The 18,936-nt window shown below is 42.3% G+C and overlaps 1 protein-coding gene across 6 annotated transcripts in view; it reads right to left on the bottom strand.

Annotated features, from left to right (window-relative positions):
* Window positions 1–1,064: 1,064 nt before the first annotated feature.
* The window catches only part of entpd3 (ectonucleoside triphosphate diphosphohydrolase 3), a 37,148-nt gene continuing 19,276 nt past the window's right edge, over window positions 1,065–18,936 (bottom strand). For 3 of the 6 annotated variants that reach the window (XM_088998164.1, XM_088998166.1, XM_088998165.1), the window contains exons 5-10: window positions 12,037–12,196; window positions 11,131–11,358; window positions 10,694–10,963; window positions 10,477–10,605; window positions 3,573–3,710; window positions 2,717–2,905 (exon numbers count right to left, since the gene is read on the bottom strand). In XM_088998164.1, the coding sequence (XP_088854290.1) occupies window positions 2,717–2,905; window positions 3,573–3,710; window positions 10,477–10,605; window positions 10,694–10,963; window positions 11,131–11,358; window positions 12,037–12,196 (1,114 nt within the window). Of the gene's footprint in view, window positions 2,906–3,572; window positions 3,711–10,476; window positions 10,606–10,693; window positions 10,964–11,130; window positions 11,359–12,036; window positions 12,197–18,936 lie in introns of all 6 variants that reach the window. The other 3 variants (XM_088998167.1, XM_088998162.1, XM_088998163.1) reach the window with 3 other exon arrangements.

Raw genomic sequence — 18,936 nt, 5'->3', positions numbered from 1 at the left:
CGGGACTATCGATATATCTGACCCTGTTTGCATGTAATTTTCTCCGTGCGTGCATAGAAATAGTATCGATATAACCAGGACTATCGATATATCCGATATCGATATAACGAGACTTTACTGTAATTTAAGACTTCAAACTCCTTCACAGGAAGAGGTCATTAGCCAGGTTACAAATTTATCAGTTCATGGAAAACACAATGTTTTACTGCTTACAGATGTTGGTGCTCAGAACGTCCAGAGGCGTGGCATTCTAATCAAGAAAACTGTTTTACTAATGTATCACTTTAATTTGCATGTACTCTCAATAAATAGCTTGACAGAGGGTCGCAGATTTCAGACGTCACGACATACCAAAAACGCAGAGGCAACACTTGTAACTTCATCATTTATTAAGAATATGTACAGAATGATATAATGAAACACATGTACGATGTACATGTGTGTACACAATATAAGATGTTAAACTACATAAATAAACACGTTGTTTGAAGAAAATATGGTGTAAGATTATTGTATTTGTATTTTGTAAAGGAAAATACGACGGTTTTTAAGGGCATGGAGCCGTGGAGGTTGACATGTATGAGGATCTTTTACATTTTGTACACCATTTTACATTTTACTCGTTTTCTGGCCCATTTTGGAGTCAGTGTAGTTCACCTGCTGTGACTATACTGACTGTTCCCCGAATAGGGTAACAATTAGGCTAATAAGAGGTAATGTCCAAGCTTCTTCGACAGATTGGCGGGAAATTCTTGCCTAATGCTTCATCAGGCAATTGTTACTTCAAATACCTGTTCAATGGGGTAGCGAACCTCCACACCCACTATGCACATTCACATGAGTTTTACGGTGTTTCCAGCAGAGGGCACCGTCGCCCTCAGAGTTTTATAGACTACTCTGTCTCTCACATGTGATAGGGACTAGTATTGTCAATGATTTCTCAGTTTTATAGACTACTCTGTGGAGTTTAAGTGCAAAGGCACAGGACACCATCACCCTTTGACCTCTCGTTTCACTCACATTTTAGAGCGAGAACAGAAAAATACTCACCTGTGACATCTTCCTTCCCTCGGTTCCCGCGTCATCCTTCAGGTCCCAGATACGGAGTGTAACCCCAGTCCCGGAAAGGGTCTGTAGATGCCGTGCGTGGACTTGCCTCCCCGTCCGGAAACATCGGGTATGTTGCGATCCGGCTCGAAGGACCAATTTATGTTGGAGTTGAAATTAGGAAATAATAGAAACTCACACAAAAAAAGGAGGGAAATACATCTCTTTGTTGATTTTTTACTTGCAAGGAAAATAGACAAGACAGAGTACAGGGTACAGTGTTCTCACCTATTCTGAACAATCTTCCTACTCGAATCAAATTTACTCTAATCAAAGTTCTTGTGGCACTTGGAACATCCTCGCAGACCTTTGGCCGACAGTTGGGTCACTCTGCCATCCAGTTGTTGAAGGCTAGGTGAGGAAAAACATCCCACCAACTTTACCCTGCCTTCCTAAATTGTACCGTATTCACAGCACACATTAAGAACTTCACACCAACATGAAATGTACAGTTAGTTGAATGATTAAGTGGAAACTTGAAAGACGAAGAAGAAAGGTGGATGTGCGATTACATGTATGAGCATTTGTATTATAAGCATTAGCATTTTTCATTGCAAGCATATTCAATGTATCATAATAAAATGTATGATAACTACACTATCTACAACTAATCATCAAAGAGGAGACTGTGCTGAGCGGTTGCGCCTTTCAGCAGCATGGATATGCCAGTACTGTTTTTGAATGGGAGGAATGTCGGTGCCATTCGACTGCCATCGCTGGACACCAAAGGGGCCATTGTGCTTTTTTGCGCCTGTAATGGGCAGCATCTTCACAGGCCCGCTTTGTTCAGCGGAAAGGTCAGTGCTGTTGGTCAGTCTGCGGCTGGATGGATGCATGGCTTGAGGAGCCCGCGATAAGAAGAAAGGAACGTGAGCGCAGCGCGCCGATGCGTATGTGGAACTGTCGCGGCTTGGAATTGAAGCAGATTTATGTGGGACAGGAGATGTGAAACAATGTCTTTTCGTCAATGGATGCTACGGCATCGTGTTTGCTTTCAACATTTAGCTTGTAGTAGACGTACAAATTCCCCCATGACGTCCCTGATCCACTGCTGACATGGATGCTTTGATCCTCTCCTCTTTCAACTAGAACTGTTTCATGTCATCACAAAGAGGGTACAGCAAGTCCTGAAGAATGAATGACTCTGTGTCTTTGTGTTGTCATATTTGTTATTTTTTTTCCCAAGATGGCGGCGCGTGAACACGCAGTGGCTCCCCTCTCCCGGCAAATTGCCGTTTTCATGTTTATGTTTGTTAAAGTAATTAGTAATACGTGCCTTGCATGCTGGGTCCGAGAGGACAGTCATTTCATCTGTGCTGTAAATCGTACATATTAGCATATTTGACAATAAAGCTGACTTTGACTTGACTAAAAACAACAACCCTAACAACGGCAATTGCTTTTCTTGTAATTTAAATGCCCTTCCTCCCCCGTGTGACCTTACACATCTTTGTATTACTTAAACCAAAAACAATACTTTATTTATATTGGTGTTAATTTTCTTTAAAATTCGGCCCTTAATATACTTTGGTAAGGAATGTCTTTTCATACAGCACGGTCTTCCATACAAACATTTGAATCAACCGAGCTAAGGCATGCTCGGACCAACTTAGTAGCACGTGCGAATGAGGACGATGAAAATCAAGATGACAGTAATAACGGTCAGAGCTGAAAATAAAAAGATAAGACCCGCAAAGACAGGATCAGTCAATGGGAGAACTTCATTCATCTCAGACGGGATCATATTGGAGCTACTAAGCATGTAGCCCAAACTCCAACCCACACTGGTGTTCTTCACCTGAAATGAAGAAAAAAAAAACATAATACATATATTTACAGCTCAATGTTGTGGTTTTATCATTTATTAGAATATATCCTGTCTGATAAAACTCACAAAAGCCTCTCTAAAAGTGATATTGTTCCAACTAAAAAATAAGTTAGAAAATCCAAATCCCCATTGCAATCGTGAATTCAAGTGTGTCTGTTTGAATCAGTTGCCAAAAAGACTCCCAGAGACCCAAAGGCAATGAATAGCTCAAAGAGCCTCTTGTTAGTTGGCTTGTCATTTTGGAAACACGGGCAGCAATTATGGACTGTTGCTGGTGTGTGAGCTGCTATACAATGCAAAAATGGCCAGCTCTTCTGTTTTCTATTGTATCACACAAAAGGAACGTCTTTGCACAAAATAAATATATAAATCAATAAATAATATGCGCCTCATCTTCGGGTCATTTTTGAAAGGTACCGATTCTTGCCTTTCAACATTTTCAATAGTTATCATGTAATTATCCATATGTTTGGCACGGTTAACAAAGCATCTGGAACACGGAGAGTGGTGACATTACAATCACCTTGTTTTTCATCTAACATGTTAAGATGTCATTTCACATAATTTGGTGTATATCCATGACCACAGTGAACACTCCATTAAATATAGTAATTCATTTTTTTTTCATTCAACTTACCTCGTTTTGAAAGTGAATGTCTTTCCACTTGTTTGCATCAAATTTGTAACCGTTGGTCAGCAAAGAAAAGATGTAGTGAGTTGCAAAGCAATAGGTGCGTAGGTATTTATCTAAGACCCATTTCTTTTGCATCTTCAGCTGAAAAGGGAGGAATGGATTTGTAATGGTTATTGAATGATTAGGATGAAAAATGTTGCAAATCAGAATGACTTGGTTCCAAATGAATTCCCGAATGTTTGATATTTGCGCTTATCTGTCATTGAAATGAACCCCAAATTTGCACAATTGCTGGCATTTCAATTTTTAAACATGAAATGATTTATCTCTCAATTAGATGATACTTCCATCATAATCTCTGTGCATTTCATGAGTGCAAAATGTCAGAGTGGACAAATGTTACATGGTGCTCTTTTCGTTTAGATTTCTGTGCTTGTTTTTAACAAGCCTTAACAGATCAGAATTTGTAAGATACAAACAGACAAACATTAAACCAATAAGAATCCTGTATCACCCTAAACTTCCATCCATCTATCCATTTTCTGCCGCTTATCCGGTGTTGGATCACGGTGGCAGCAGCTTCAGTAGGGAAGCCCAGACTTCCCTCTCTCTAGCCACTTCTTCCAACTCGTCCTGGCGGATCCCGAGGTGTTCCCAGGCTAACTGGGAGACATAGTCTCTCCAGTGTGTCCTGGGTCGATCGCAAGGTCTCCTACCAGTGGGGCATGCCCGGAACACCTCACCAGGGAGGCGTCCAGGGAGCATCCTAATCAGATGCCCAAGCCACCTCATCTGGCTCTTCTCTACGTGGAGGAGAAGCGGCACGACTTTGAGTCCCTCCCGGATGACCGAGCTTCTCACCTTATCTTTAAGGGAGAGCCTACACCCTGCGGAGAAAGCTCATTTCGGCCGCTTGTATTTGGCCGCTTGTACCTTAAACTTTGTTTTTATAAAAGTATCCATACATAATCCATGGGAGTATGGGGAGAAAGCGTAAATTCCACTCTGCAAGAACCACGCAAGCAAGGTTCGTAATCCGACAGAGTAGGCAACCTAGCAGTCCTCAAATACTGGGCAAGACTTTGATTGGAACCAAGGAAGAGGTGCACCTGCCTGTAGGAAAACACCCTTAACTGCAGCTGGGGATGGAACAAAACAAAAAATGACAAATATAAAATGAATTATCATTCTAAAGTTGTTCTGCACGATAAGAATGACCGTATTTTTTGGTGTATGAGACACACCCAAAAACCTTCATTTTCTATAAAACACGACCCTGCGCCTTATACGCCAGTGTGCCTTATATGTGAAGTAATATTGAGCTACAACAGGTCTTGCAACTACTGTCATTATCCATCCAACCATCCATCTTCTGCCGCTTATCCGGGGTCGGGTCGCAGGAGCAGCAGCTTCAGTAGGGAAACCCAGACTTGCCTCTCCCCAGCCACTTCTTCCAGCTCGTCCTGGCGGATCCCGAGGCGTGCCCAGACCAGCTGGGAGACAGTCTCTCCAGTGTGTCTTGGGTCATCCCCCGGGTCTTGTGCCTGTCGAGCGTGCCCGGAACACCTCACCAGGGAGGCGTCCAGGAGGCATCCTAATCAGATGCCTGAGCCATCTGGCTCCTCTCTCTGTGGAGGATAAGCGGCTTGACTTAGAGCCCCTCCCGGATGGCCGAGCTTCTCACCTTATCGCTAATGCAGCCGCTTGTATCCGGGATCACGATCTTTCTGTCACGACCCATAGCTCGAGACCATAGATGAGGGTTGGGACGTATATCGGCAAGTAAATTGAGAGCTTCGCCTTTTGGCTCAGCTTGTTCTTCACCACGAAATATCCGTCCGCGTCACAGCAGACTCCGCACCAATCCACCGGTCGATTTCTCGCTTCCTTGTACCCTCATTCGTGAACAAGACTCTCAGATACATAAACTCCTCCACATGGGGCAAGATCTCCTCCCCGACCCGGAGAGGGAACTCCACCCTTTTCCCATTGAGAACCATTGTCTCAGATTCAGAGTTGTTGATTTTCACCCGAACCGCTACACATTCAGCTGCGAAATACTCCAGAGAGAGTTGGAGAGCCCCACTTCAAGGCTCCTACAGTGGCACAGCATCTGCAAAAAGCGGGGATGCTATACTGAGGCCACCAAAACGCAACCCTTCAACGCTTCGGCTGCACTTAGAAATGATGTCATAAACTTTATGAACAGAATCGGTTACAAAGGGCACCCTTGGCAGAGCCCAACTGGAAACGATTGTGACTTACTGCCGGCAATGTGAATCACATTCTGACCTTGGTCGTATAGGGACGGAACAGCCCGTATCAGGGTTTCCTGTACCCCATATTCCCGAAGCACCCCCCATAAAACCCCCAGAGGGGCCCGGTCAAATGCCTTCAATCATGGGAGGAAAAGCCCCTACACGGGATGTACCACCGAACCATAACTGAAGTGGCTGATCTCAAGAAGTCCTATCAGTGGCTAGAGAGGGCTGGCCTAAAGGACAGCACAGAGGCACTCATCCTGGCTGCTCAAGAGCAGGCCCTGAACACCACAGCCATAGAGGCACGGATATACCACACCAGGCAAGACCCAAGGTGTAGGTTGTGCAAAGAGGCACCTGAGTCAATCCAACACATTAACTGCAGGGTGTAAGATGCTGGCAGGGAAAGGTGGCTGGCATAGTCTACCGAAACATCTGTGCGGAGTATGGACTGGAAACCCCAAGGTCAAAATGGGAAACACCTCCCAAGGTGGTGGAGAATGACCAAGCAAAGATCCTGTGGGACTTCCAGATACAGACTGACAAGATGGTAATGGCCAACCAACCAGATATCGTGGTCCTAGATAAAGGGCAAAGACAATCAGTTGTAATGGATGTAGCGGTCCCCAGTGATGGAAACATCAGAAAGAAGGAACATGAGAAAATGGAGAAATACCAAGGGCTCAGAGAGGAGCTGGAGAGAGCCTGGAAGGTAAAGGTGACAGTCGTGCCTGTGGTGGTCGGAGCACTCGGGGCAGAGACCCACAAACTCGACGAGTGGTTGCAACAGATCCCGGGAACAACATCGGATATCCCGATCCAGAAAAGTGCAGTGCTGGGAACAGCACGGATACTGCGCAGAACCCTCAAGCTTCCTGGCCTCTGGTAGAGGACCCGAGCTAAAATGGGAGACAGACACCACCCATGGTGGGTGAGACGATGATTTTTTTTTATATATACGTATAATAAACGTTATAGGATGATTTCGCTGACAACCAGCTTAGAGATGTCTTTGTTGTCATTTGTGAGTTAGTTGTCCATAGCTATGAGTGCATTACTACATTACGTCACTTTATATATGTCACTTCCTCACTTTACATATGTCACTACCTCACTTTACATACGTCACTACCTCACTTTCCAGACGACACTACCTCACTTTATATTCAGAAATTACATGTATTGTCTGTCCGCTGGGTCTTAGAGGACATTAATTTCATCTGTGCTGTATGTCATGCATATAAGCATTTTTGACAATAAAGCTGACTTTGACTGACTTTGACTTTGAGTGAGTGTCTGTCTGTGTGTGCCCTGTGATTGGTAAGCGGCCAATTCAGGGTTTCCCCTGCCTCGTGACCGACTGCTGGGATAGGCTCCAGCGCACCTCACGACTCTCGTGAGGATAAAGAGGCCTGGAAGATGAATGAATGGATGAGAAATGTATGGAAACGACAGAGGGAAAGAGTGAATTTTTAAAATATGGGACTATTGGCATTCAGATTGAGCTAAATTGTGTTTTACACACTGTTTGACCAGAGCTGTCTACATTTGAAAGAAGCCAGAGATATTTACGCCACCCATTATCACGGGCTCTTATTAATTATTTTAAAACACCCCACCGAGCGCAAGATTCCCAATTTACTCAAGACAGTTCAATTGGAACAACTAAGAAAAAACATGCAAATTAGACTGAATGATTAAATTGACAAGGTAAATGTTCAGAATCAGAACCAGAAAACCTTTATTCGTCCCACATTGGGGAAATTCGCAGATCACAGCAGCAATTTGAAAGGGGATGGGGAGGGGAGGGTGAAAGCATAGAAACAAGCTATTCTAGGCATAGCAAATAAAAATGTCAACTGTATACTGTAAATGTGCAAAATCATTTCATAAAAAAACTGTACATAGTGCAAGTATCAAGAAAGGCATATTGATATATGTAGCTGTATTGCATCAACCCACATTTACAAGTGTCCTTTTTTCCCACATGTGATTATTGAGAATTGCGAAGCTTGACAGCAGTCGGTAGCAATGAACGGCGGTGCCTTTCCTTCTTGCAGCGCGGGTGTAATGTTGCTATATTTGCTGATTATTGTTTATTTAAGATTGACTCACTGGTTAAAATTCTGAGCTTTTCTGAAAGATAGCATTTTAGACTTGATAAAATAATGATCGTGAATAAGTGTAATGCTAATTTTGACCTGAAAAAAATGTTTGCCATGGTAGTCAAAGACAGACGCTTCATAAACACAATTAATTATTGGCTTTACGGCGAGATGTTAAGTGTAGAGTACAAAGTTGGTGTGCAAAATACAATGACTATGTGCAGAGATCAGAATCAGAATCAGAAAGCCTTTAATCGTCCCTCAATGGGGACATTGCAGTCCACAGCAGCAATTTGAAAGGGGATGGGCGTGAGGGCTGATAAAAACAGATATTCTAAGCATAATAAAAACATGTCAGAAGACTGAGGTGTGCAAAAATGTTTCCTAAAAAAACTGTACATAGCGCAAGTAAAAGCCATATTGATATATGGAACTGTATTGCATCAACATAAGGCGACTGTGCTATTTACAGTACAAGAGTCCAGGTTTTTTTTTCCACGTGATTATTAAGAAGCCTGACAGCAGTCTGACAGTGAGCTCGTATGCAGCAATTCTTTAATTTCACCGCCATTGAGAGATTTGCAAGAGGCTAAGCATCTCTCACAATACATGTGAAACTGTAATTTAAAAAACGGACCAAATATGAATTAATGTCTCCAGCGCCACTACGGCTGACCTTACCCCACCAAACCAACAAGGCAGAAACACTGTTAGGATAGTGATGGTGGGGAGGCGGGGGAGTGTAGGAAGTCTTTGGTGCCGAGCTGAATGTCACATTGGTAACGACATGAAACAATGGATTTTGGGATGCTCGCGCTCTTGCATACACGCGTTCAGCAATCGGGCTTTGATCAACAATCTCTGACTTCTCCTCCACAAAGACCACAAACAATGCCAAGCCAATTTTCATAATCAATTTAAGGGTGTGACATCTGCTGTGAACCCGACACAAGAAGCCTCTTCAGCTGATGAAGTGCACCTAACATGACCATTGCGCACATCTCGAGTTCAGTACACCCTGCTGATGGTTTGTAAACAAAGATCCCCGGTTATTTCCAAAAGTGTAGTTTTTGCTGCTTACTCAAATGCACGACAATTTTTAATTGTACACATTTTATCATGGAAATTGCCAGACCGATTTTTCAATTCTACACATTCAAAATGCTGTAGGAATATTTCTCATACAACCACCTTGGAGTTTAATTGTCCTTAATTGACAATGTAAGTATTTAATTTTGTATATAGATTTTTCATTTTGATCGGTAGTTTGGACAGTTGCAATGAAGAGCAGAGAAGCCAATGACGAATTGCGATGCAATTGGGCTTGTTCAAACGAAAACTATTCAACATGTTAGAGATGCAGTAATGTTAAACGAGTGCTTTTAAAAAATATTCATTGATTCTTTCATTTACTGAGCTGCTTTATCCTCATGAGGATTGCGGGGGCAGCTGTCTTTGGGCAGTGAGCATGGAACACTGATATACGAACTCATTGTAAACATGGTTTATTTTATTACACATTGTTTTATTTTCTCAGACTTCAGTTCTATCATACATCCAGTCACTGAGGTCACATCCGCCGGTCTTAACAAAAGCTCTCTCAAACAGCTTGGTTGCTTTGTTCTCTTCTGGAACCTCTACTATCTTCGTGAGCTGCTTGCGCCAGCAGGTACCGGCTTCTCCATTATGTGTCATCCCAAAGATTAAAGAATCTTTTTGTTCTTACTTTTGATTCCTGCTACATTAATAAATGAATCTATCAAAGACCTTGAATTGGTTGCCAGCCAATCACAGGGCACACAGAAAGGAATAACCATTCGCGCTCACACTCGAACCAGGGGACAATTTGAAGTATTCACTCAGCCCGCCATGCATGTTAACTCCACACAGGGATTGAACCCACGACTTCTGAACTGTAAAGTGGACATGTTAACCACCTTGACGACCCATCTCATCTCATCTCATTTTCCGTACCGCTTATTCCTCATTAGAGCGGCGGGGGTTGCTGGAGCCCATCTCAGCTGTCTTCGGGCACACCCTGAATTGGTTGCCAGCCAATCGCAGGGCACACAGAGATATACAACAGTCACTCTCACACTCACACCTTGACGACCCGACAGAGCAAAATTATGTTTTGAAAATCTCTGATTGGATTGGATATGCCTGTATTAGTCTCACAGTGGAGAAAATTTACATTTACATTTCACAGCAGCAAAGTGATATCTTCACACTGATTGTTCGTGTGGTGATTAATGTGCACTGTCCAAAAGAAATAAATAAAGAAATCATGAATGAGGTAGGTATTTGGTAAGTCAAAGGCTTTAATGCATTTCTCTTAATTTAGTTTCGCTCAATGACTCATTAAGATATTATTTTAATTATTATAATTTTTATTTTTATGATGGTCCTGCTCTCCCGCACAAGATGCGTGGTATAGCTTCAACGTAATGGAAGCAATTATTCTAAATCCAATGAGGAAATTCAATACCACCCTTTTTTGAAAGCACTCAGCTGAGCATTGTAACAGTTGAGAGAGCTTACCTCACTCCAAGGTGCATTACATAATTGGGTGATTGATGTTTTGAATTCATCATAAGTGGCTGGTAAGATGGTTTTGGTTGCTTCGTTCATCAACAAAGCTCTAGCTACATAGAAATAGCCAGCATATGCCTTTAAAACACAGAATAAATAATTCAAACACAGATATTTGACATAACACTTGACTTTTTGTATGTGGCTGTGTTAATCTGCGTCTTACCATAAATTCCCCAGTGACTGGCGGTTGCTCAACCCCATTGAAAGAACAGTGAGTTGAGGAACAAGTGCTGAAATCAAAAATGGAATTTACTATTCTCTCACATTGGTCTGAGTTGCCAGATCCCACCATGAAGTATTGTTGATCGGAACTGTAATACTTTGGTTTCTTTGTGCACTTTGTGTCATAAATGGTGGAGGCCTGAATGCTGATATTCACACCGATGGGGTAGCAGGGGTTGTTAATATAGGCAGGGTTCGATAATTCCTGCAGCTTGAGAGGAAGGAAGACATGTCGGAGAAAGGAAAGTAGAACAGGAAGACATTAAGTTAAAAGAGGACGTCAGCAAGTGATCCTGATGAGTTGAGAGGCTCATAACATACGTATACTGTAAACATGGAGATGAGACACACTCTTGCACTCTGCTAAAGTCAGGATACCTGAATGACTTTGTCCAGAACCCTCTTCTCAGCTTCATTTTTGCCATAGCAGAGGAAACTGTGAGTGTAGACGTTGTAATGGTAGCCATACAACTTGATGTGCATGTAGTCAGGTCCACTGAGCTCTTTGTCAACCTCAAAGGAGATTTGTGTTGATGCACCACCAAGATCCATCGAGCCCACAGTCTTAGATGTTTGTGGACGAACATAGGTGTTCCATATGCTTTTCTGCAAACGCAAAATCAAGTGTGCAACGATGAAATGACACTGTGAAACAATAGCAATGAATGCCATATATTGGCTACTCAATCACTGGGCAGTTGTCAAAAGTTCATAAATTTTCCGTTCCTGAAGATGGGCTTCTTGAACCACTACACTACCAAACAAAAATAAAATGAAAAATATTAGAAAAATACAAAAACAGAATTCAAATATGTAACTGCACAGGTATATACGTCTTGGTATGCAAAAAGCGGGTCACTTTTTTTCCACTCACTTATTCATTTATCTCTCTCTCTTTCTTGATGTATTCATGGGGGGAGGGATTGGAGGGATTGAGGGTAGGATGGACGGAGGGAGGAAGGGAGGGAGGGATAGACATGGCGGCTAGCAAAACATTAGAGTATTAAATGAAAAACTCATCTGTAATTAGAACATTTTCTAGACAAGACATTTCTTCCAGAACCAATTACGTAAATAGATGTACAGTACCACTGTACTGATACAGACCGAGCAATATGAATGAAGTGGATTAATAACAATATTCCGATGATGATCAACTACTGTCATTTCTTACAAACTGACTGCCAAAAAATGGCATTGGCTAGCCTTTATTGTCAGTGCCATTCCATTCTTTCAGAAAATTATTGAACAAACTGTAGTTATTTTCATGCTTGGTTTGTTTACCTCAAGAAAGTTTCCCATCAAATAGTTGACAGTGATCCATCCGTACAGTCCTTCTTCTTGACCACTAATGATGGATGCATTTTGGAAGTCAAAGGGAAGAGATTGGAGGTATACTTCCAAACTATTCAGGATTTCACTAGCCCGTTGCATATCTTTCTCTCTTACAAGAAAGTAAGAAAAAGAAAGTCAAATACTGTAGTGGGATATATAACAACAAATGTAAATGGAAAAGACATCAAGGTTGTTCCAACATTATTCAAAACACAATGAAAAATGGTCATCCATCCTACAAGAAATGCAGACTTCTAATCGAGCCTAATAAACTGATTCGGATTTGAATCAGTTCCAGGAACATGCCATTTATGTGCTCTTTAGCGCACTTAAACATTTTTGAGTACCACCATTAATGGGGTCTAGATCGAAAATGGATGTTTTGCTGCATCACCGCTCAGAGTTCTGCACACCACTTAGCACTTTCAGAATCTTTGATTCTAACATACAGGGGCATGTATAGACCTTTTGGAAGGGCAACTGTTCAAAGTTAAGGAGGGGCGCTTTAAATTCTGGAAATAAAATGAAAATTTGTTTTTTTAATTGGAGCTTCCTTTGGACAGCTGGGACAGCAAATAATTAGCACCTCTTACAAAAAGGCCGCAGTTGAGGCCTACAGATAAGAAACAGCGAGTTATTTTTGGTGTCTCAAGCAAAAAAGAAAGCATGCCAAATACAGTCCTGATTTGGAGTGCATCTCTTAAAAACAATCAACAAAACATATGATCAATGATAAATGAGGCATCAGTTTTAGCAGATTACAATCATGGTTGTTAATCACCCGAACCTGCATCAGGTCCTTACCATCTTTGTCTCTCTGTCTCGCCAGCCTGTAAATATTCAGTCTCACCTTCTTTGCTGAGTAGCCGAGCATACAAGTCATCATAGGCCTCTTGTTTGGCCTTTGCCACCTTTACTTTTACTGTGCGCTGCATCTCCTTGTACTGTTGTCTACTCTCGTCCGTCCTCTCAGTGTCCCACTTCTTCTGTGCTAACCTCTTTCTCCGTATACACTCCTGCACCTCCCCATTCCACCACCAAGTCTCCTTATCTACCTTTCTCCCACTCGATACACCAAGTACTTTCCGACCTGTGTCTCTGATTATGTTTGCTATAGTGTGGCAGTCATCTGGAAGGACCTCTTGCCCACCCAGTGCTTGTCTTACCTCCTTCCTAAATGTCATGCAACACTCTTCCTTTTTAAACTTCCACCATTTTGTCCTCACTTCAGCCTTTGGTTTCTTCATCTTCCTCACTGCCAGCGTCATCCTACACACCACCAACCTATGCTGTCTGGCTAGACTCTCACCAACCACTACTTTGCAGTCACTGATTTCCTTTAGAAGGCGCCGTTGACACAAAATGTATTCTACGTGTGTACTTCTGCCTCCACTCTTACAGGTCACACTATGTTCCTGTCTCTTCTGAAAGAAAGTATTCACAATAGCCATTTCCATTCTCTTAGCAAAGTCAACCACCATCTGTCCATCAGCGTTTCTCATCTGGAGTCCAAACCTGCCCATCACCTCCTCATCATCTTTGTTTCCTGCGCCAACATGCCCATTGAAGTCTCCACCAATGACAATCCTCTCACTTCTCGGGATGTTCTGTATGACTTCATCAAAGTCCAACCAAAATGTCTCCTTCTCCGCCAGCTCACATCCTACTTGTGGGCATACCCACAAACAACATTGAACATCACACCTTCAATTTCAGCTTCAGACTCATCATTCTATCTGAAACTCTTTTTACTTCTAAGACATTCCTAACAAACTCCTCTTTTAAGATAACCCCAACTCCATTTCTCTTTCTGTCTTCACCATGATAGACCAACTTCAACCCTGACCGAAAGCTTCTAGCCTTGCTCCCTTTCCACCTGGTCTCCTGGACACACAGTATGTCTACCTTCCTTCTCTGCATCATGTCAACCACCTCTCGACCTTTACCTGTCATTGTTCCTACATTCAAAGTTCCTACTCTTAGTTGTATACTCTTGCCGAACCGAGGTACCGCTGTATTTTCATAAAACAGCAACTACATCGCCATGGGGGGGTGAAGTTCAATTTGTATTGTTCCTACAACCGACTTCTTGGTCAACATAGGCTTAGTTATGCTGATGAGGTGATAACAGATTAAATGGGGCAATCGGGCCAGTCGTAGACCCCATACTCAGGCAGCACAACAGAAGTAATCAGTCAGGACAATAGACTTCTATTGCGGTGTAACCAGTGTAACCGCAGGGAGTAGTCCTCTGCTCCCCCCAACCGGAGAGCAGGACCAATCATAGCAGAATCTGGCACCACCACGTCTGGGCAGTAGGGATATATATTTAGGGCCAAAACTACCAGTAAGACTTTAGTTCGCTGAACAAGCATCTTGGATAAGAAGCGAAATGTGTGACACCTTCAAAGAAGTACAGATAACGGCTGAAGAAACCTTCTCATTGATGGACCACTCCTGTACGACTGAGAGCTTACACAGAAGTACTTTGAAGAATTGATGAATGAGAAAAATGCGAAGGAACAACAAAGAGTAGAAGATGTGACTGATGTCGACCAGGACGTAGCAAAGATTAGCAAGGATGGTGTGAGGAGGGTGCTGAAAACGATGAAGGGTGTAAAGGCACTCGGGCTTGATGAATTACCAATGGAGGTATGGAAGTGTCGAGGAGAGGTGGCAGTGGTGTTTCTGACTGGGTTGTTCAACAAGATCTTAGATAGTCACAAGATGCCTGAGTAATGAAGGCAAAGTGTACTGGTGCCCAATATAATAATCGACTAAAAGCAGAAGTGAGCATGTGTGAGAAGCAGTATGGTTTCATTACAAAAAAAAGAGTATGATAGGTGCAGTGTTTGCTTTTAAGGACAAACGACACCTCTCGACAAATTCAGATTTGGGGAATCTCTCCATTTTTGAGCTCATTTGTGGCAGTTTTGTGCAACTTTAAGTCATTTTTATTGACTAAAAATATCAACCTGTGTGTTTTGGGTATTTTAGATGCTATAAAACGTCTTTCTGATGTCAGTGAAGAAACAAAAAAAAACGTGTCGGTTGTCCTTTAAAAATGCTGATAGAGATGGACAGAGAAGTACAGAGTCTGGAATGACAGAAAAGTATGTCAGAGTGCTGTGGAACATGTATGATGACCTTAAATTATTCCGACAGCGCAACTCAAACTCTCTTACAATTGTGGGGTGGGGTGTCAGTGTGACGGACGTATTTAAGGGGGAAGTGGGACTTCATCAAGGCTGAGCTTTGAGCCCCTTCTTATCTGTGATGGTGATGGACAGGCTGACAAATGATGAGACAGGAATCTCCTTGGACGATGATGTTCGCATATGACATTGTGTTTGGTAGCGAGTGCTGTATTTATCCGGGACTGCAACTCTTGTTATTTCACGTGGGATCTTAGTAATGGCTGTGATGCCTTTTTATTGAAAGGACCTGACCGGATGTGGGGAGAACGACTGCTAGAGCTAGGTGTTCAATAAACTGTTGCTTGCTTGAAACCGACTGAATATTCTTGACCACACTACGACATGGTGTCAGGAGTTGGGCAGCGGTAAAGAGAACATAAGGAGCAACTTTTGGTGCTGGAGGTAAGGGAAAAGGGATGACAAATGACAGACGATGTTAGAAAGAATCTCCTTGGACCATGATGTTTGCAGATGACACAGTGATCTGTCACGAGAGCAGGGAAAGGGGTAGGATAAACTAGAGAGGTCGAGGTTCGCCCTGGAAAGGAGAGGAATGAAGGTCATCCGCAGCAAGACGGAATACATGTGTGTGAATGAGAAGGATCCAAGTGCAAGGGTGATGCTACAGGGAGAAGAGATAAAGAAGGTGGAAGATTTTAAGTACTTGGGGTCAACTGTCCAGAGCAAGGGAGTGGAGACTGTGCCTGTGAAGAATAGACAGGAACCAGAGGTGGAGGTAGCAGAGATGATGATGTTGAGGTTTTTTGGGGGGAGTGACCAGGTTGGAAGGCTCTGGAATGAGTATGTCAAAGGGACAACTCATATTAGAGGCTTTTGAGAGAAAGTCAGAAGGGTCGGACTAGATGGGTTGGACATCCAGAGGAGAGAGAGTGAATTGGATTGGATTTTGGATTGGATTTGCCTTTATTCGTCTTGCAGTGGAGAAATTTACATTTCACAGCAGCAAAATGATGAAAGTAGAAAAACAAAATACATGAGCTGCTGGAAAGGCAGCCACTCTCGCGGCGCCGTCTTGAAGTCAAAAGAACAACAAAAAAGCTAAATAACATAATATGACAAAGACAATATGACAAAACAAAGACACAGAGTCATTCCTTCTTAAGCACTTTCTGTACCCTTGTTGTTACATGAAACCGTTCTAGATGAAAGAGGAGAGCATCAAAGCATAATAATATAAATATATCGGGAGAAGGATGCTGAGCCTTGAACTACCATGCAGTAGAAAGAAAGGACGACCAAAGAGGAGGTTTATGGATGTTGTCAGAGGCCCCAAAGGTTGCCGGCGTGAGAGAAGAGGATGCACAAAACTGAATTAGATGGAGGACATTGATTCGCTGTGGCTTCCCCTGAAGGGAAAAGCCAAAAGGAAAAGAAGATTCTCATTCAGAATTTGTTTCATGTGCAATTCACTGAGAGTATCTACAAAGAATAGGAATCAAGAGGGCCGAGGGAAGCAGGTTAAAATGAGAGCTTACACAGATGTTAAAATGGTACGTGTGAGCTATGATATTTAGCAGCCTGCAAAAGTGCGTTAGATGCCTACGGGTCAGGCTGTTGCTCATCATGGAGTGAATGCGTATGTGCGTGTATGTGTATGGTCACGGGCCGATTGCGGGAGGTTGGTTAAATCGAAAAGTCCATCTTCATTTCAAAAGGTTTGGGCCCCCACAGTCTTGAACTGTACTATTCAATAATAAATTGTACTTTCAAAGAGTATTATCTTTATGATTGTCATTTAAGTAATAAAGGCTCCTTATTTGAAATGAATTATGCTTTAAAATCCCATAGATGTTTTTGCTTGCCTTGTCGGAATATATGTTATACTTCTTTAATCACAATGTATTTTAGTCAGGCCGAGAGGCAGGGCCATGACTAACCAAGAACTTTTTAATAGATCAACCATTAAATAATATGGCATTCCTTGTCGAGTGAGTAGCTCCTTCGCATGTTCAGAACAGTTACCTGCCACATCCAATAAGGCGGCAACGTGCACATCAATGAGGGCGCCATTTTGGATTTGGTTCACAGAGGCACCTAAAGTAGTTACGATTTATACGTTTAGCCACCATTTTGTAAGGAGAATGTAGTACGCTGGATGAATAAGATATGTCGGATACATGGATAAGAAAAAGCATAGGGGATTTATTTTACCACTGTCCCTCTCTTGATACATTTACACGGACATGCACAAATGGATGGATGGACAAAAATATTACTAGTACTACGACAAAAAAAAAAAAAAGATTAAGTTCATGTGAATATATATGTGGCGGGCGGTGAGTTTCAGACCTTTTAGTGAGTAATTAGCAATCTAACCCCCCTCTCAAAAACACCATCATGTCACAAATTAATGTAAATAAATAAATAAATAAATAAATAGAGTAGTAGTTGAGTGTTTAGCATGTTGACTTTGCAGTGCAAGGGATTCCAGCTCCGACATTCCTGCGTGGAGTTTTTATGTTCTGCCCAGGCCCGTGTGGATTTTCTCCAGGTAGGTGCTCCGTTTGACTCCCACATTCCAAAAACAGGGCAAGCTGATTGAACACTTCAAACTGTCCTTTGATGTGAATGTGAATGGCTGTTCATTTCTGTTTGCCCTGCGATTGCCTGGCAACCAGTTAGGTTTGTCCCCTCCTACTGCCTGAAGACAGCTGAGAGTGGCTCCAGCAACCCCCGTAAACCTAGTAGCATCAAGTGGTTTGGAAAATGAATGAATGAAGGACCATTATATGGCTGCATATAGGGACAATGGCTGCATTCATACTGAACGTGTTATGAAACTATTACTGTTAGGGCTAAAATGTAGTCATCAGAGAGGAACAAGGAATAATGCAGAAAGGTTTTATCTTCAGACAAAATTGGGACTGGCCCGTAACAGGAACGGTACAGGCCGGCGCGTCCCTCTCCCGCAATGAAGGTGGAGGCAAGAGAGCGCCGTAGCTGTTTGGGAGAGCTTTAATTAAGGCGGCATTGAATAATGAAACGCAGGTTGAAGAAAGTTTGGCTGAGATGTCCCTGACAGCATACTAGTGACATAGAAGTATTCATTCATTCATCATATTCATTCTCCGATCCACTTTTTCCTCCCAAGGGTTGCTGAATAGTATCCCAATAATTACTTCAAAAAGGTAAACAGTGACAAAAAATAAGTACTAGTGGTCTTTTCCATAACATGGTTCCCACAAAGCCATTCTGTTTGGATTGTTTCTCATCCGCCTCCATCCTATCACCTTTTTATCGCCAAAGAGAACATGTGATCGTTTTCTTGGTTCGTAAATGTGCTGTCACTCCTGTTTGTTACTAGATTACCCAATAAGTAATGTATAGATTTACATTTTAGGAAACATCCACAACACATGATTAGATTTTGAGGATGACTCTTGATCGAGCAAATTTTAATTTGAGGGATCCCAAGTGCAGGGAGTGGAATGCACACCATATTCTGAGATAGGCCAAACGACCTAGGTATTATGATTCGGAGATGGCATTGGTGGAATTTTGCGCTGTTCACGACCTTTTCCAATTAATACTTTTAAATTATATGTCATGAAATTTAATTATTTTCTTGATTTGAATCATTTTTCATACATTCATTTTCTGTCCCATTCAATATTCACTAGGGTTCCAAGGA

The sequence above is a fragment of the Hippocampus bargibanti genome, linkage group LG06, assembly GCF_051943395.1.
Source record: "Hippocampus bargibanti isolate YZ-2025 linkage group LG06, ASM5194339v1, whole genome shotgun sequence".
NCBI classification, from domain to species: domain Eukaryota; kingdom Metazoa; phylum Chordata; class Actinopteri; order Syngnathiformes; family Syngnathidae; genus Hippocampus; species Hippocampus bargibanti.
Note: the sequence above shows the minus strand (reverse complement) of the source record. Positions and strands in the feature narration are given on the sequence as shown.